The sequence below is a fragment of the Macrotis lagotis genome, chromosome 1 (genome assembly GCF_037893015.1).
Source record: "Macrotis lagotis isolate mMagLag1 chromosome 1, bilby.v1.9.chrom.fasta, whole genome shotgun sequence".
NCBI classification, from domain to species: Eukaryota; Metazoa; Chordata; class Mammalia; order Peramelemorphia; family Peramelidae; genus Macrotis; species Macrotis lagotis.
The window spans coordinates 501,920,094-501,940,449 of record NC_133658.1 but is presented as its reverse complement, the minus strand read 5'-3'; the positions used below and the strand labels follow the sequence as shown (position 1 = coordinate 501,940,449).

The 20,356-nt window shown below is 33.0% G+C and overlaps 1 protein-coding gene and 1 long non-coding RNA gene across 23 annotated transcripts in view; one reads left to right on the top strand and one right to left on the bottom strand.

The window, feature by feature from the left end:
- The window catches only part of DYRK1A (dual specificity tyrosine phosphorylation regulated kinase 1A), a 207,023-nt gene that overhangs the window by 41,738 nt on the left and 144,929 nt on the right, over nt 1–20,356 (bottom strand). For 21 of the 22 annotated variants that reach the window (XM_074213988.1, XM_074213990.1, XM_074214000.1 and 18 more), the window contains 3 exons: nt 17,436–17,632; nt 3,338–3,457; nt 1,970–2,158 (listed from right to left, as the gene is read on the bottom strand). In XM_074213988.1, the coding sequence (XP_074070089.1) occupies nt 1,970–2,158; nt 3,338–3,457; nt 17,436–17,632 (506 nt within the window). The remainder of the gene's footprint in view (nt 1–1,969; nt 2,159–3,337; nt 3,458–17,435; nt 17,633–20,356) is intronic. The other variant, XM_074213991.1, reaches the window with a different exon arrangement.
- LOC141506857 (uncharacterized) lies at nt 3,371–7,093 on the top strand. Its single transcript, XR_012473992.1, has 4 exons — nt 3,371–3,450; nt 3,657–3,783; nt 4,872–4,976; nt 5,431–7,093. It is a non-coding gene; the product is annotated as an uncharacterized LOC141506857 (long non-coding RNA).

Sequence of the window (20,356 nt, the reverse complement as noted above, 5' to 3'; positions counted from 1 at the left end):
TGAGGAGTGGCCAGTGTCTGTTCTTATTTGCAAGACTACATTCTTCACTTTGTGGAGTGCCTGAGGACTAAGTACCAGAGTCTTCAGATCTTTGAGCTGATTTCTCAGCTAGAAGAGCTCTGTGGAGGTCAGCAAGATAGTGTTGAGGGTGTAAACCATTATGGAGGCAAATTTGAGATCTTCTTCTTGAAGGAGTATGTCAGCCATGGAGTGGAAGATGTTTTCGCATTCAATAGGAGACATAGCATGCAGTTCTCTTTTGACCAAATTATGCCACCATCTTTCAATTTTTTTTTTTTACCCCTTGAGGTGCAGACTAATTTAGATACAGATAGAAATGAAATGGTAAGACTGGCAACCTTCAACTGTATTTCTAGGTCATGAAATTTCAAATAACCTATTTTATTCATATATTCAATATAGGTCATGAAATTAAACCACTTATAAAAAGTCACCAAACTCAAGGAAAATAAAAGGAAATAAAATTTAATTTTTAACAATTTTTTTCAAAAAATTATTAAAATCTTATATTTCGCTGGTCCAAGTTTAGTCTAATTCCAGTGAAATGACATTTTAAAAATTGACAGTGTAATGATGGAAGCTTAATTATGGCCAGAGTCAAACAAAAATAGTTGATTATGAAAAGCAGTAAATAAAAATTCTTTTAAAGATCACACTAATACTTTTCAATTTGTAAGTCATTTCAATAGGATGCAAATATACTGCAAATTTGATTTTTTAGGGAAGTATTGGATACAAAGAAAAATATCAGTTCTATTCTCTTATAACATACTTTGTGTACAAAAAAGATAAATATTTCCCATTCCCTTTTGTCCTTAAACTGCTAAATTTAAATTAATGTAAAACTGAATTAATGTTGTTTTCATCAGAAAAACAACTCAAAGAATCAAGGAATATAGTGAATGTTTGTTGTAGTGCTATTAACTTATTCACTGCTCAAGATTCTGATGCTAATATAGGTTTTTGGAGGACAAGGAAAAGTTAAGAAAAATTAATTAGGTAAGATCTCATTCCTGGGAATGTAGGAATACTAGAAATAAAATATGAAAGAAAATATAATCCAATTTTCAAATTTTTTCAATAGATAATCAACATTCAGTTATTCTCTAATCTATGTTTCTATTAATTTTCCACAGCCGAACATTAAAATGAGAAAAGTTGACTTACACATATAATTAAATAAGCATCGTGACATTCAGTATTGCAGCATTGTCTGAATGACAAATTCTGCCCAAATTAAAGTACCTGAATTATATTTTTTACATATAATTACTCCATTCTTAATAAGTTAGGAGGTAAGACATCAAACTTGAAAGCACAGCAAAGTGTAAACAACAGAAAAAGAAAAAAAATTAAAACCACATGGAAGCTACAGACTGAAATTGTATTATTTCTCCAGTTTTTCTCTGACAAGAAAAATTTTTTAACTTTATATTGACTTTCCAGGAGATAGTTAAAAATTCATTCATATAATTTAAATTATTTGCCAGACTTCAGATTGATTTCTTCTATGTAGGTAATAAATTTCTTCTTCAATACACATGACAAACTTCTGTGCAACTTCTAATCTTAGAGAGTTGTCTGGTTCAATCAGAATTTAAGTGAATTACTAAGGGTCACATCAACTTTGAGTCAAAGGTGGGTCTTGAATCCAGATGCTGGCACTCTTTTTACTAGTGGCTTGCTAACCTACCTATATGGATGAACCTGACTATACAAGAATCCTACTAGTAGATACATGTCTTTGGTGTATGTATCATAAAGTCTAAAAATATAATAATATTATATAGAATAAATTCTTTGCTAAAGAAATATTATTATCTTTTATAGTTCTACTGAAAGCACAGACTACAAAGAGAAAAATGTAACTTGCGATTTTTTTTAGTCTCTATTTTAAAATTATAGGCTCTTACAATTCAAATAATTTAATAAATTTTCATTGAATTACCTGTCCAAAGGAACCCTTTCCTATTAAAGAGTCAATTTCATAACGATCCATCCACTTTTCCCCATTTTTTACAATATAATCATAGTTATCATCATCATAGCCGTCATTGTAAACTTTCCGTTCCTTTTTATGACTAGAATCATCTCCTTGGCCTTGTTGATGTCTTCGCTTCTTTTTTGCATAGTAAACCTGAAATTCAAGATACACAGTTACACATGTAGTTTTATGTATAGTCATATAATTTTACATGACTATGTATGCAAATAATTTAAATCATTTATAAAGTATTTGTTGAGGTGAGTACAACTGCACACACTAATGGATTGATGTACTGCATCTTCATTCCTTCAAAATCACTGAAATGCTTATTCTATTCCTATACTGAGGGAACTAAAGTTTAAATAAGATGATTTCTGTGCTCACTGAGCCTATTTCTATTCAAAACAGATGCAATCAATACTAACATCTATTTTTCTTTAAAGTTACAAAGAAAAAATTGCAAAAAAGCGCCTTCAAAGTCAATTCTGGAGGTACTACAGCTTATGTTCAATACTTTCAAATATAAAATAAATTATTATGAGAAAATATATAAAACTGTTTCTGCATCCAAAAATTTTTTAAATTAACAAATGACAATTTTTACAGATGACAATAATAAATTTCAAGACCATTTATAATTTAGAAGCAGATCAAACTCTACTGCCAACAGTTAACATCATCCAATAACAAAATGTATAAATACATTAGTACCACCTGTCTAGCCACAATAATGCATACCTTTCCTCATTCCTCTACTCCAAAGCTCATGAGATGGTTGGCCTTTAATACAAATGAATTCTAGGAATAAATTCTGAGTGTAAAAAAGAAACACATACATCCATTTTCTTAAAGGAACATTCCTTCAACAACAAATTGCCAAGTCAGAACTAAAGTAGGGAGCAAGGTCACATTATGTTCCATAGATATCTCTGAGAGAATAGTATCTGAAGTGTCAAAATACAGAGTAAAAAAAATTTGATAGGATAGTAGATTTGGAGCTGAAATGGACCTCAAAACCAGTGTAGATGAAACCTACTCATTAAGGATAAGCAAGGTGAAACCCAGAGAGCATATTATGATGTGTCTAAGGAATAAATTGTCAAAAAGCATTTAAATCCTAAACCTTTTTCTCCCTTATAATATATTGCTTTCTATAACTTATATAATTCTTTAAACCCACGGAATAACTATCACTAAGACCTTCAAATTCATTATCAATATGACAATTAGGAAAAATTTACAGCCTCCATTACAAAATGGTTTTCCACATAGCATTCAGCCTTTTTATCAAAAGCATGTTGGTTTAAAATAAACAATTGGTTTACATACCTCATTAATATGTTTGTATGTTTTGATCAAATCAACAGAAAGTTTCCTCAGAGGAGCAGTTGCTGGATCACGGAAGGTTTGGGGCATCCGTCTCTGTAACATGACAATATCAGGTATCACCTTAAATAGACAGAAAAGACTACTACTTTTAACTAAACTACATTAACTATATCTACAATCAAAAATTAAATTCCAGTATAAGGGAAATAAATGAATATGTATGATCATGTATATGAATGAGAGGAATTATTTTGCTATTATATTAATATCCAATTATTAAATTAGAATTAAGCTTTTTCTCCTTTATTTCCTCATTTAGGGTCTGGCCCCTCTAGGTCAGTCAGTTTCTGAAGGACATGACTGATTGATGAGATATCCCTAATTCACAAGAAAGATGCTAATCCTAACCCTGCTTATGTTTGGTGTGAAAGTGATGATGAAAACGGGTAAAAAGATCACTTGTACAAAAATATTCATAGCAGCCCTGTTTGTGGTGGCAAAGAATTAGAAACTGAGTCAATGTCCATCAAATGGGGAATGGCTTGGCAAACTGGTATATGTATGTCATGGAACTACTGTTCTATTAGAAACCAGGGGGGACGGGAATTCAGGGAAGCCTGGAGTGATGTGCATGAACTGATGCTGAGTGAGATGAGCAGAACCAGAAAAACATTGTACTTGCTATCTCTTATACTTTATGTTTCTTCCTTAAGGATTTGATTTCTCTCATCACATTCAATTTGGATTAATGTATACCATGGAAACAATGTAAATCCTGGCAAATTGCCCTCTGTGGGGGGGAGGGAAGTAAGATTAGGAGAAAAATTGTAAAATTGTAAAACTCAAAATAAATAAAATCTTTATAATTCTAAATAAATGAACAAATAAATGAGAATCATAGAAATTAAAATCAAATAAAAATGGGAATAGCCAATTATTATGAGGGTTATAAAAAGACAAGAATGCAATATATATATTCTAACAAGTAAAGAGTTATGATCATTCTAAGGAGCAAATTTGGAATTATAAGGAGATGACTAAAAGGTCTATACCCTTTGACTCAAAAGATCTCAGGCAGATACTCCAATTAAAACAAAAATAAAATATATTCAAAACTACATATTTTGAAGAAATAAAGGAAATGGAAACAGATTATACATTCAGTGATTTAGGAATGGCTAAACACTGTACATATATTCATGTAATAGAAAGCTATTTCACACAATGGCTATGAAAAATAAAGACCAACAATAAAAAATTATATGAATATAAAAGTAAGTAGAATTGGGAGAGGAGGGGCATCTGGCCCTGGAGTCTGGAGGACCTGAATTCAAATCTGATCTCAGACACTTAATAATTACCTAGCTGTTGTGGCCTTGGGCAATTCATTGACTTGCAAAAAAGAGGAATATACACAATAATTTCAGTGATATTCAAGGAAAGAACAACCAAAAAGAAACTAAATGCTGGTTAATTACAATGAATAAGCGATTAGTTTTGTGGAACAATTTTTTTCTTGTTATATTTGTTACAGAGAATGGCTCTTTGGAAAGAAAAGGGACATGTTATAAATCATGAAAATATGAAGTGTAAATAACAAAAAAATTGTCAAAATATAATGCATCTGGTCTCCAAATAGGTAGGTATTGGCCTCCAACCAAGTATTTTAATTAACACTATAAATATATTATTTTAATACAATGATGTAAGACATTTCTAAATAGTAGCTGATTCCAAGGATTTCTACAGAAATTTCAAGAGTCATCAATCAGAAAAAAACTGCAAGAGACCTGAAAAAGGTATAAAACTTTATATTCAGATGATTCCAGTCTAAAATTCTCTCCTGTTACTGAAGTTCTAAAATATTCTTGTTATCCATGAAAATGGGTCAAGTTTCCATTTTATCAACACTATTTCAACTATTTCAACCAGTTTTTCTACAGAGAATGAAGATGCCATTTCAACCACAGTGTGGGTGTAATAAAATGAAATGGTAAAGGTAGAAAGACTTCATTCTTCTAGTTCTCTTATCTTTTACTCAAGCTTCTGGAAATGGAGCTATGGTGTCTGTTATTACTGCTCTGTATTCTCAGTTTCAGGTACCAAGAGTTTTCCCTATGGACCCAGTTATTTGAGCCATTATCACTTTGGAGGCAGATTTACAGGTAGACTGTGCAGCTGGCCAGCTCATCATGGAAGCCTTAAGAAGCTAATAGTTTTCAAGTGCCTGGGACTTGGAACTGAGACTGTAATCTAAATTGTGGACCTAATCCCAATCACTTTCCCCTGGACTGAAGTGATAAATAGGAGGGAATTTGGGGGGGGGTGATTATGCCTCCCATATACTAAAGGAATAAGATTATACCATCTGAAGTAAATATTCCTTTTTTAAAAAAACATTACTGTTATCTGGTAGTGGTTAGAGGAGTGCTAGAACCATTTGCAGAGTGTCTAGATACTCCCAATCCATCTTAAAGGTAACTGGAGAATTCTGTAAGCCCTAGGGGTCATGATATTATATTTAGTAAATGAGACTTTGTCTGGAATAAAACTGGACCCATATTGGTAGATACTCCTAGAAAGATTCTCTCCCCAGGACTTTTGATTCTTGATACTCTAGTCTACAAGATGCAAAGAGAAAATTTGGCAATTTTTTTTAGGTTGTAATTGTGCAACTGATTTTCCCCTTCCAAAGTGTCCTCAAACTTTTTGTTTTTGAAATTGATACATTTCTTTTTTTAAAAATATTATATTCACAGTCTTATATAAATACTTGCTCAGTATTTGAAATAACTAAATTGTTATCATCTAATAAGAAATGTTCATATTGTTATGTTTACATTTAAACAGCTCTACACAGCTTGTCTTTTTGTGAAAGCAAAACACCCTACAACTTAGGGTGAGAGTGCCTATGCCTAAAAATTGAAAGTATCTGACATTGAAGTAAAATGTTTCTATGTAAGTTTTTAAAAAACAAAACAAAACACTATTTTAGGCTAATCTCCACAAAAGAGCTCAAAAGACACTTGGCTATGCTTAGGTTCTAAGCAAAAATGAAGTTTATTTTAAAGATAAACAAAAGAAAGGGAAGAGCGGCAATTGAAAGGTGAGAAGAGTGTCAAGCAAAAGTAGAAAGGAAGAAAAGAAGAACCAGTGAATACCTAGAATTGAATAAAGTGATATGAAACTCCAAAAAGGAAGAAACTAGACGTGTGAATAGAAATGTCATGTATCCTTGTTGAAATGATAGTTTGGATCCACTGAATGAAATAAGTATAATGAAAAAGTCTTAAGATTCTTAGTGGTTGGCTCCCAAGTAAAGGATGAGGCAGTAATGTTTAAAAAGGACATTAACAACAGAAAAGGTTGAGAATTCCTGACCTGACCCACAAACACCACTATCATTATTTAAACTTCATAATTACTATTCAACTTGTAGCAATTTATACACACACACACACACACACACACACACACACACACACACAAACATTACTTTAAAAAAATTCTACAGAATGGTTATAGCAAATATATAATTTTGTATATAAAAATGAAGACTGGGCAGCAATCACTGATGCCCATTCAGAAAAGGCAGATATAGAAAAGTGAATAGCTGTTTAATATTACTACAATATGCTGAGAAAATCAAATTGATAAGTCTGTTTTTATAATTGATTCTATTCTGTATCACACCAACATTCTGTATACCTAAGTCACATTTCATTTAAGTTTGGAAGTTGAGGCCTGTAAGTTGTTTATTGTCTCAGAATTAAATAAAGAAATTCAGTTTGCTGGTTAATCACTATTTTAATCTCATGTCAAGGAAATCTTATTCTTTTTTTAATATTTTATTTATTTTTCTCAACTGCATGCAAAGATGGTTTTCAACAATCATTTTTGGGCAAGGTTTTGAGTTTCTCATTTTTCTCCCTCCCTCCCCTGACAGAAAACAAACTAAGAGAGATTATACTTGTACAACTTATGTTAAACTTAACTGCATATTAATCACATTGTGAAAAAAGAATCAAATCAAAGAGGGGGGGGAAAAAGGAAAAAATACCTAAAAAGACTAAGTTTTGGTTTGCATTTAAACTCCACAGTTCCTTCACTGGATATGTATGGCATTTTCCATTACAAGTCTTTTAAAATTGTCTTTGATTACAGTACTGCTGAAATGAACAAGTTCATCGTAGTTGATCATCAACCCAATGTCAGTGTTAGTGTGTTCAATGTTGTTCTATTCACTTCATTCAGCATCTCTGTTCATGCAAGTCTTTCTCAAGTCCTGCCCTTCATGATTTTTTATAGAACAATAGTGCTCCATCACATTCATATATCATAATTTGTTCAGCCATTACTCAATTGATGGGCACCCCCTTAATTCTTTACCATTATGAAAAGAGCTACTATAAATTCTTTTGTACATAAGGGTTTTTTTTAAATCTTTTTTTGTGAGCTCAGTGGGATTCAGACCTAGTAGTGTGTTTCTGGATGAAAGAGTATGCAAGTCTTATTGCCCTTGGGTGTGGAAATCTGGCATGTAGGTGGATGCAGGGAGTCTGCTCTGTTATCTCTGCAATACTTGGTTGTCCTTCAACAAAGTGTGATCTGTTGTTGCTGTGACACTAACTAGCCAGGGAGGTGAATAACACCAATAAGCTTTCCCATACAACAAGATAGGAGGAGAGTTTTATTGCTAGCCCTATTTCCATTCAATCATACTGAACCTCTAAATTATGCTACTTCTGATTTTGTAACAAATTGCATTGTTTTCTCCATCTATAATGTTGCCTTTCAGTCTTCAGTTATTGTTCATAAAAATAATTTTATTTTGCTTAAATTCAGGGCCAGGGTCTTAGTTTTAGTTTGCTAAGGAAGTAAGACTACTGACAAAATGATCATGGTTAGAGCTTTGTGCTCTTCAGTTTATCTTAATTTTAGTCATTACAATCTATATCCTTTCTAATGCAATGTGCTAAATGAACAGTTAGAAATTTAAAATTTCATTTACCCCTTCATTGGTGCCTTAATATGGCATTTAATAAAGGCCAACATACCATCATAACAATACAGTACTCAAGAGTTAATACACATTTCTAATAGGGAAGCACAGGAAAACTTCCTCAAAGTACTTTAGTGATGTACACAGTAGTATAAAGTCTTGACATTAATATTTCCTTAAAGAAAAGTAAAGAAACTACTGCTTGCTTTATTTGTATTTTTATAATATGCTCCCAGTGATTAAAACTGACATATATGTTCATGGCAAGGAAACCCAAAAGCAATATAGTTATTTACATGTTACATTGAGTTCTTACAATTAGTTCTCAATACTTGCATTTCTTCTACTCTACTCCACTGATCCACCTTTATAGTTTTCTTTTCTTTTTCTTTTTTTTAGTTTTTGAAAGGCAAATGGGGTTAAGTGGCTTAGTCAAAGTCACATAGCTAGGCAATTAAGTGTCTTGAGGCCAGATTTGAACTCAAGTACTCCTGACTCTAGGGCCAGTGCTCTATCTACTGCGCCACCTAGCCACCCCTACACCTTTGTATTTTTCAAATTAATGCTATTATAACTTTTAAAATTACTGATTTATGGTATCTAAGTAACAGTAGATTATTCCAATTTTATCAAATTTTGTTTCTCTATATTTTTAATGTTTTTAAAACATCTTCTTAACTTTAAATTTTTTATTTTATTTCAATCAGCAAAAATCGGTGTTAATTGCAACCCCACCTGGAGAACAAAAGGAAAAACAAAACCCTTGATACAAATAAGTATCAAGCATTTAAGCAAAACAAATTTTCTCATTGGCCAGGAATAAAAATGAAGAGGTGACCTCATTCTGAATTATGAGTACTTCACTTTCTTTAGGAGTTGTGTAACATAGTCAGTTCCCTAAAATAATTGTTGGTCTTTATACTGATCAGACTGCCTAACTCTTTCAAAATTATTTGTTTTTATGATAGTTGCCTTTAAATAAATTATTCTATCATATTTGTATAATACAACTTGCTCAGCTATTCCTCCATCTATGGACTGTCCCTCAGAATTCCATGCATTGCTACCAAAAAACAAACTAAAAACCTAAATATGTTTTCTTAGTACTACATCCTTAGGGTTTCTTTTCTTAGTACTAATACTTTCTTTATTCTTCTCTCTCCCTTCTCCTTTCTCTTCTATTTTTCTGCTGAATGAGATGTATTTCTGTTAGTATATAGTCTTCCCTCTTTTGACCAATTCAAATAACATGAAGAAATGAGTATCAACCACTTGCCCTTACCCTGCTCTTCATTTGTATAAGATGGCTACTTTCCAGACCCTGATTATGTGAAATAATTTTCCCTATCTTCTTTCACCTTTTCCTCCATTCTATTCTGCTTCTCCTTTTTTTATTGGAAAAAACATTAAGACTTACCAGAAACTTTGCAGTGCCTTCTGTCTAATTAGATGCCCTTAACAGGATTAAGGGGGGGGCATACATCATCTCATATTAGGATGAAAAATAATTTCATCCTTTATCATTTCTTGTTCATATTTACATTTTTATGTTTTTCTCAAATCCTGTATTTGAACCTCAAAAGTTTCTTCATAGCTTGAGTATTTTTACCAAATATGCTTTTAAGTTTATTCATTAAAGATTCATTTTGCCTCCTTGCAGAATTATATTCAACTTTGCTGGTGGGTAAATAAATTCTGCAATGCTTTCTGAGCTCTGCTTTATTATCACATATCTACTAAATCATGTGTGATTCTGATAATGGTGCCCTGGTACTTGAATTCTTTCTTTCTGACTATTTGCAGTATTCTTTTCTTTGACCCAGAAGCTTTGGACTTTGGTTATACTGTTCCCAGAAGCTTTCATTTTCAGGTTTCTTCCAGGAGGTGACAGACAAATGTGTTCTATTTCCATTTTGCTTTCTTATTATAAAAGATTTAGGCAATCTTCTTTTAAAATTTATTTTAATATGATAACTGGACTCTTGTTTTGGCTGTGGGTTTCACATAATCCAATACATCTTAATTTTTTTCTCCTTAATCTGTTTTATTAATGTTATTAAATACTACTTATTTTCTTCATTTTTTTTGTCTTTTAACTTTGTTTTAATCTTTTCTTTCTCTTTTTTCTTTTGGTAAGGCAATGAAGTTAAGTGACTTGCCCAATTGCTAGGTAATTATTAAGTGTTGGAGGCCAGATTTAAACTTGGGTCCTCCTGACTCCAGGGCTGGTGCTCTGTTTACTGCACCACCTAGCAGCTCAATATTTTTTCCCTAGCTCATGGAATAATTGGCTTCTCTCCAACACATTCTAACTGGTTCAGGGGGTTAGTTACTTGGGAAAAGTTTCACATCTTTTTGTATCTGTTAATCTCTTTCTAGTTATTTCTTTCATAGATGTCATTCTTTTCCAGGTCCTCCTTCTAGGATTCTCATTTCATTAGTAAATCACTTTTTTACTGCTCCTCCCTCTCTCAACCATCTTCCTTCATCTTCTCTAGGAATTCTTGTTGAAATTGTGCCAAAGATGTATTTTTCTTTAATGGGTAGATTGTAAATACTTTGGAGTTTATTCCCTCCTTCTGAAATTTTGTCCTGAGCATCCAAATCACTACAATTGCTTTTATTGTGGAAATTTTGTTGTCAGTTCAACCTTCTAGTTCACTTCCTGACTTGATTCGATGTTAGGTTTTGAATCTATGATCTTCTATAGGGAAAGGGCTAGGTCTCAGGGTATTTTGATAAAAAAAAAAATTAAGTCTTTAGATTTGTCAAGGCAATAGTATGATTATATTTATGTAGATCTTGAATAAGAAGCTAAGACAGTTGTATAGATAAGAGATAATTAGTCCAAACATCTAAAAATTATACCAGCCTGAATAATGATCCAAAAATCCAACAAGAAGCCATATCAAATACTCAAAGGCAATATGAAAGAAAGCTGCCAGAAAAGCTAGTGCCGGTACTAGTAAACAGGTATAAGGACTCCCCGAAAAAACAGAGATGAGAAAAAGACACCTATATACTAAGTCTCTGAATTCATTAAGTGTAGAAAGTTCATTGAAGAAAGCCCCAGGTAGAAGAGAACCTATTCCATTAATTTGGGACAATAATGGAAGTGGCAATGCCAACTTTCCCAACTAGGATACCCCATCACCATTTCATAGAAAGTCATGAATACTCAGTGCTCTGAACCTTGAAAGACACAGAAAAACCTACTTCTGGAGTTGGAAGTCAATGCAAAAACAAGGGTATGGCAACCACCCCAAACCAAAGGTGGAGAAGAGAGCAGAGTTTGGTCCTAGAGCAAAACTGCAAAGTTCCCAAAGTCCTTCAGTCTCTAAGGAAAAAGAGATAAGTAAACTGAAAGCACAATTCTATGAAGAATTACTATTGATTCAAAGACGTCAAAAACTTTAGCCTGGATAAAAGAGTAGCATCATAAATACTTAAAACACTAACTCAGGGGCAGCTAGGTGGCGTAGTGGATAAAGCACTGACCTTGGAGTCAGGAGTACCTGGGTTCAAATCCGGTCTCACACACTTAATTACCTAGCTGTGTGGCCTTGGGCAAGCCACTTAACCCCATTTGCCTTGCAAAAAAAAAAAAAGACAAAGAAAAAAACACTAACTCAAGAGGAAAAAAATTTTTTCCCCCACAAAGATGACATGAATATGAAGAAGAAATGAAGCAGGTGATTTAAAAAAATGAAATAAAAGTCTTAGGAGAGATTTTGGAAAACAGAACCAAAAGTGATAAAATCTTACCAAAGTAAGATTATCAAACAAAAGACAATGAATGATTCCATAAAACAGCAAGAAAAAGAACAAAATGAAAATAGGTCAAAGGTAATTTTAAAATCATTGAATTGCCTGAAAACCATGATTTTAAAAAAATTATGTTTTAGTAAATATAAAGGTAATTATAAAAATTGCTAAAAGCTATTACATAACTGAAAGGCAAAGTGAAGATTGAAAGAACCCAATCACCTCCTGGAAAAAGAAAAAAGAGTACTCAAGTAACAAATTAGAATAACTTCAAGATCATAGAAGACTTAGCAACATCTACTATAAATGAGAAGACATCTGGGAATACAATATTACAAAAGATAAGTGATAAACTTGCAACTGAGAATCATTTGCCCAGCAAAGTTTCATCCTGCAAGGTTAAAAAGAATTGTTTTGGGGCGGCTAGGTGGCGTAGTGGATAGAGCACCAGCCCTGGAGTCAGGAGTACCTGAGTTCAAATCCAGCCTCAGACACTTAATAATTACCTAGCTGTGTGGCCTTGGGCAAGCCGCTTAACCCCATTTGCCTTGCAAAAAAAAAAAAAAATTTTTTTTTTTGAGAACTTTTGTGAAATAGTGAGTGGTCTACCAAGCATTCTGGGTATGGAAATGCAAGCAAAAGATCTAGAAAGAAATATATGAGCAATCATAAGAACCAGAAGTGGCTGGTGATGAGCTAACATTTTATACCAGTGTTTTATTTTCTTTTATGGTCATATTCCTTTATAAGCCTAAAATACTAATATCCATCAGCAAAATAGGTACAGCATTCATACTTACATAACATTTGAGGTTTATAAAATGCTTTCCTCACAACCACCCTATGAAATAGGTAGCTCAAATATTATCACCATTTTAGAGGTGAGAAAACTGAGGCTTCAAAGAGATCTCAGTCACACAACTAGCAAGATCTTTTTATCAGATCTAATTAAAGTTCTTATACTTGGCATTTTTTATTACATATTTTATTTATTTTCCAATTATATACAATAGTAGTTTCTACCTATCATTTTTTGGTCAGGTTTTGAATTTTACACATTCCCCCCACCCCCCCAAGAAGGCAGACTGATAATCAACATTGTTTCCATGATATATATTAATCAAAATTGAATGTGTTGAGAGAAAAATCATATTCTTGAGGCAAAAATAAAATATTAGAAATAGCAAAATTACGTACATAAGAAAACTTAGTCTTGGGTCTTTATTTAAACTCCACAGTTCTTTCTCTGCAAACAGATAGTATTCTCTATCGCAGATACCCTAAAACTGTCCCTGATTATTGCACTGGTGGAATGAGCAAGTCCATTTAGGTTGATCGTCATCCTCATATTGCTGATACGATATACAATGTTCTTCTGGTGCTGCTCATCTTGCTCAGCATCAGTTCATGCAACTCTTTCCAGGCTTCTCTGAAATCGCATCCCTCTTTGTTTCTAATAAAGTACAATAGTGTTTCATAACATACATATACCACAATTTGTTCAGCTATTCCCTAATTGATAGACATCCTCTCAATTTCCAGTTCTTTGCCACCACAAACAGAGCTCCTATGAATACTTTTGTACAAGTGATGTTTTTACCCCTTTTCATGATTTCTTCAGGTCTAGACCTAGTAGTGGTATAGCTGGATAACAGAGCATGCACATTTTTATTGCCCTTTGGGCAATAAATTGCTCTCCAGAAAGGTTGGATGAATTCACAGCTCCACCAACAATGTAATAGTGTCCCAGATTTCCCACATCCCTTCCAACATTGATCATTGTTCGTTCTGGTCATATTGGCCAGTCTGAGAGGTGGTACCTCAGAGATGCTTTAATTTGCATTTCTCTAATCAGTAATGATTTAGAAAAGTTTTTCATATGACTATGGATGAGCTAACATTTGATAAGAGAAGAAACAAATATCTCTTCAAAATGTTAATATTTTCAACAAATAAAGAGGGAACTAGAAGGGACTAGTTCTTTTCTGAGGATTTTAAAAGGTAAAGAAAAGGGAGAATGTAGAAAAGAGATATGAGTGACATTAGCTATGACTTATAATGGATATGAGAGAATAGAATACAAAAATGAGAAAAGTTACGAGTGTCAAGAAAAAGATGAAAGTCACTTTTAACTGAACTTGTACTTCTGACACAAAACATGTGTGTCATGAAAGAGGATACAAAGAGTATGGTGAAGAAATAAGAGAAACAATGATTAAAAGAGAAAATAAACTGGATATTATAACTTGACAAGTAATCTCTGCTACCAAGGAGATTGAGATTAGTGGGTCAGCCTAAGAAACAACCTTTGTCCTCTAGAAGTCTGAGAGTTCTGAACTTAACCTGATTTGTCTCCTGAGAGGTGTCCATGCTGAGTCCAGCACCAATAAATGAGGCCATCAAGATGTTTAAAAAATGCAAACTGGCTCAGGTAAGAAAAATGGAACATGTCAAAGTTCTGTGCTGATCAATAGTGCCATCCAGTTTATGAATGGCCGCTACACTTGTAGTCTGAATTAGAAAGACCTAGTCACAAAAACACATTCTCAAAAGAAAAAAAAATGGGGGTAGGGGGTGAGGAAGGGTACAGGGGAAGGAGAAAAAGAAATAAAAGGGAGAAAGGGATAAGAGAGGAAATGGGGAGATTAAATGAGGGTACAGAAGATGTTTAAGAGAAAAATAAAAAACTAGAAATTAAAGTCTACCCATGAATTGGGAGTGGGGGGTTGAACAAACTGTAAGGGAATGTGATTGCAACAAGAAGAAATTACCAAAAAAAATTTCAAAGAATCACAGAAAGTAGGAACAGATACAAAATCAAGTGAGCAGAACACAAAAGAATTTATACAATGATAACATTCAAAGAAGAAAAACTTTGAAAGACCTTAGAAACCCTGATCAAAGAACCTTTTTGATGACAGAGAAATGCATGGAAAGAGATAGTCATTGTTGAACACATTTGTCTTGCTTGACTAATGCTAACTTATGACAAGTATTTTATTTCTTCTATATCTGTATTAGTGAAAGTGGGATTAAGAAGAAAAAACTCAGCTGTAAGTTTTAAGGAGTACACAAAAGAAAGAGGAAGAAGTTCAGAAGAGAATATAGACAAACAAGCAGGACACTTTTGAAATTAGGTTTTTGTTTTTCCAGTGAATAGGATAAATAGAAATTCAGGTTTCATAAACAAATGACCTAAGCATAAAGTCACATCATAAAATAAGTCAGACATAATTAATATGGATCTATGTTTAGCCTGTTTGTACATGTATAGCTATATTATTATATTAGATTTTTTCTTTTGGGAGAGAGCGGGAAGAACATAAAACTCAAAACTTTGCAGAAAAATGATTGTTGAAAATAACCTTTGCCTGTAGTTGGAAAAATAAATAAAATATTGAAATCATAATGAAATAAGTTAGAGCAAAAAGACAAGTTTTATCTTTCATCAATACAGAGGAAGATTTTATAACAAAAGGACAAAAGAAAAAATATTCTTGGTGATTTTTTTTAAAAACTAAAAAACTTTACTAAAATGCCCTCATTCAAACCTCATGTCATATTAAAATATCATGTTACAATAAGGTATTAAGATAAATTGCAAATTTAGATCCAGAAAATACATCAGAAGTCACTGAGTCCACTCATTCATTTTATAGACAAGGGAAGAACCTGGGGTAGAATCTAGAAGGCTGCTGGATATCTAATGCAGTATTTGAAGCAAGGTCTTGCTGATTTTTAAGTCTAGAGCTCTTAGCTACTTCTAATAGAGAATATACCAATGGCATCCTCACTAATCAGTCTGCTTTCAATGTGTTAGACAGACTGTAGTTCTGCATACCTGGGTTGTGTGGATTTTTAGATTATGAATAAGATAATCATCAAAAATATTTTTCCAAAGACAATGGAGTTTGAAAATAATAACAATAATAATTTTTTCTGAGAAGGCCATTGGATTATTACAAAAATCACTTGATTTAGAAAGTAGAATTTGCTGCTAAACTGTGGAGAACAAATGAGAATGATCTTATCTCCAGGTACTGAAAATAAGATCCCAGGGGAGATGGGAAGAGAAGGAAAAGGATTGAGGGAGGGAGGGGGAAAAAGGGCATTTCTAATGCACTTTAGCTAAAGAATATTGATTTGACAAAATAGGCTACTTGAATAAAGCTTCCTTGTCAAATACCCATTCAAATAGTAAATCTTGGGAATAGTAGGATAAGAGAAGCAGAACTGGTCGTGGGACCCAAAAAGATTTTATTTTATTTTTTTTAGGTTTTTGCAAGGCAAATGGGCCTAAGTGGCTTGCCCAAGGCCACACAGCTAGGTAATTATTGAGTGTCTGAGACCAGATTTGAACCCAGGTACTCCTGACTCCAAAGCCAGTGCTTTATCTACTGCGCCACCTAGCCGCCCCCCCTTTAGTTTTATCTGTGGAGGTTCCTTCCAAGTCTAATATTGCAGTACTATGAAACACTTAATTACTCTATGGAAATCTATTACTTATAATGTAATATCTGCTCCATTTTTCAGTTCCAGGTCTTGAAACATAACACGAAATTATCTCTTCCCAAAATGAAATAGAAACATTGCTAAAATTTGCCACAAGACCTAGAGTAATAGCCTAAAGCATATAACACCCTCATCACCATTAAGTTTATTACATTAGATTTCACTGATAAAAAGCTTTCTCTGACAGTGAAGCATGTCTCCTGCCTGAGAGCAGAACGAAAATAATCTGAGGTTTGGAATGAGGCATATCTTTTCAGATATGGTGAATGTTTTAATTATACTTAATCTGTAATGAAGGACGGTTCCATTAGTTTGTGTGAGTGAAAAGGAAGTCATTGGTGATATAAAGTGTTTTTTAAAAAAAGCTTAAATAAATATAAAAAATAATTATAAAGCAATAGTAGCTATATTGTCATAGTAAGACTATAGACCCCCCCCCCTTAATGACTTTTCACTTTAGAAGTAGAAGTAGATTAAATGGGGGTAACCTAAATTCAGATCAACAGGATAACTGGATGTTCTGCTATTACAAATCATGACCTTCTTTTACCATCTAAAAAACCAAGTTATTACTTCAAATGATGTAATTTTATATAAAAAAACATTTTTGAGACTAAATTCTGACTTGAGAATGTATATTGTTTCAAGTAAAAACATAACTGATTTTACTAAAAATAGTTTATCTTTAAATTAAACAGAATAATGATTTGGAATCCTGCAAAATAAATCAACTAAAAAATTCATATTTATTATTTTCTCAAATTTTTAAGGCATTGATAAACTTCAACCAGAAATTAAGCTAATATAATACAAACATACCTGATTAGTTAGAGGCTGTTGAATCTGGTCAGTATAAGATAAGGCAGAAACCTGTTGGTCACTTATGTTTGGCTGACGGCGGTCACTGTACTGCTGATGTGAATGGGGCATTTGTCCAGCCATCTGAAGACCAGCGGCATGGAATGAAAATGATGGTGCAAGGCGAACAGATGAAGGTTTGCATGCTGAAGTCTCTCCTATGAAAAGAAAAGACGATTATAAGGAAACATTCCATAGTGTCCTAACTTGTGAATCACTTTGTTTATTTAGGTTTATTTAGGTTTTTAATTTCATTCAGGATCTTTCAAAACAATATATAAATATTATGTAGACAATAAATGTTCTGAAAGAACTCTATTTAAAAATTATTTTAAGTTAATCATTGTACTTTAAAGGTACTAAGGTGACTGAGCTTTAGAGAAACACTTCAAAAAACCTGCAGTTAACTTGTGATGGAAAATGCTATCCACATCCTGCAAAAAACTTATGAAGTTTGGATGCAGAGCAAAGCATATTATTTTCATTTATTAAACCATGTGTTATATTTTTCTTTCTCATGATTTTCCCTCTTCTGATTCTGCTTCCACAACACGACTAATATGAAAATAGATTAAATATGACTATCCATGTATAACCTCACTGTCATAGAAAGGGGAAGAGAAGGGAGGGTGGTAGGAAAATGTGGAACTCAAAAGCCTACAAAAAGATGAATGTTGAAAATTATCTTTTCCTGCAATTGAAAAACTAAAATATTCAAATCTTATCTGTAAATTGTTAAGTATTATGTGCGAGTTGCTATGGTTGAAAAATGTAATTTTCATAGATCAAACTTATTTCAAATGACAGAACTCTCCTCTAGCATATTGCAATATTTCAATACATTGCATACAATGTATTGTATCATACAAACAAACATGATTTCCTTAAGGACAGTGGTAGCCTATTGAAATGCAAGTGGTTCCCTATACTTCCAAGATAAAATTTTATACAAATTACTGATTGGCATTGAAAACCCATCATAGGAAACCAACCCATAGTTTTAGCCTAGTTGCATATTACTCCCCCCTTGTACTAGGCAGCTCTTTGGATAAGAGCTCTGGGCTTGGAATCGACAAGAACTGAATTCAACTTTGGTCTCATATGCACTAGCTTGTGTGACTCTGGACAACTTCCTTAAGCTGTCTGTCTTAGTTTCCTCAGCAAAATGCTTTCCAGGATAGTTACTAGGTTCAAATGTGATAATTTGTAAAAAGCACTTAGAACTTTACATGTCACAAAGTAGGCACTTAATAGTGCCTACTTTGGAATATTTATTCCATTCTTTGCCATTAGAATCACAATGGCTATCCCAGTACCCACCAAAGTGCTTGTTGATTGAAATTTAAAAATTCACTGGTATTGAGCGTAGAATTAGAGGGCAGGAGTTGTCTGTGTCAGACATTTTCCTGACAACTTAACTTGGCCCCCACTGCTATTCACCCTCAACTGGGCATTTTGGACCCTAGATGTAATCCTGACTCAGAGTGTCTCTGGGTCAGCATCTCAGCAGTAGGGAAACTGATATAGGCACAATATAATGGAAAAAGGGATGGAAACATACAAATTTCATTTCTTCCAAGTGGAATGCATTTTGTCTTGGCATACTTTAAAGGATTCTCCTAGCTTTCATTTTGACAATCTAGGTAGTGCAGTAGATGGAGCACTGGACCTCAAGTCAAGGTCACCTGAGTTTAAATCTAGCCTAATTCACCTTCTGTATGTGTGACCCTTAATCACTTAATCAATTAAGTCAAATCACTTTAATTATCTTAGTTTTTTCAAGTGTCAAATGAGGATAATAATACCACCTATTTCCCAAAGTTGCCATGAGAATCAGGTGAAATCATATTTGTAAAATGCTTAGACAATATTTTACACCACCCCAAATGACTATTTAGTTCATTCATCCAAATGAAGCTCTCAAAAAGGAAGGAAATAAACATTTATTAAGCACCTACATAATACGAAAGATAGTCATTGCCCTCAAGGATCTTACAGTGTAACTTGGGAAGACAAGGGCAGAGGGTACTCAACCTTGGAGGTATGACAGAGCTGAAATGAAGCAAAACAGCTGCTAAAAAAGGGCTAATTAGATGAGAAAGGGTGAAAACATTATCCTTATTTTACAGTTCAGTAAACTGAAGCTGACAAGAGTTATCAGGGTCATATAACTTTTAAGTGTCTAAGGGTAGATAATTGAAACAATACTATGAGAATGGATTTTACTTAAAAATATTCAGTCTGTATGGAGTTCTTGTGGACTTTTCATTTTTTGCAAATATATTTTTATTATTTACAACAAAACCAGGATTCCTTTTCTTTATGAAGAACTCATAATTACAGGAAGGAGGTTACAAAAGAAGTACTTGTGATAGCAATGGAATAGCAATATCTTTAATCTACATTCTGAATTTTGAAGGAGAAAAATAGCATGCCAATACTATGCTTTGATTTCAAGTAAATCTGCAAGAAACAATTTAATTCACTATGAATATATCTCTAAACTATTACTTGCTTGGAGAGATATCAAAGATGGCAAAGATCCCTATCTGTACCACAAAAATAAAAAAGAATTTTTAATTTTAAAAGTTTTACATAAAACATCACAATGTATAAAAAGAAAAAAGAAAAATATGACTAATCATGGAACTATCTCTTTCTCTTCTGGACCATTCCCCTTCATTCTAGAAGTAAATAAAGGAACTCTTTCCTTTTCCATCCATATTTTAATCCAGCAGTAGAGAAAAATGACACTAGCACCAGTCACTTTAAGTGAATGGAAAAAAATAAAATTAACACGACAGAGTTTAATAATTACACTTAATCTATTTCCTAAGAAAGATCTTTTTGTCTTTCACCTATAATCTACCTTTCCAAAATAC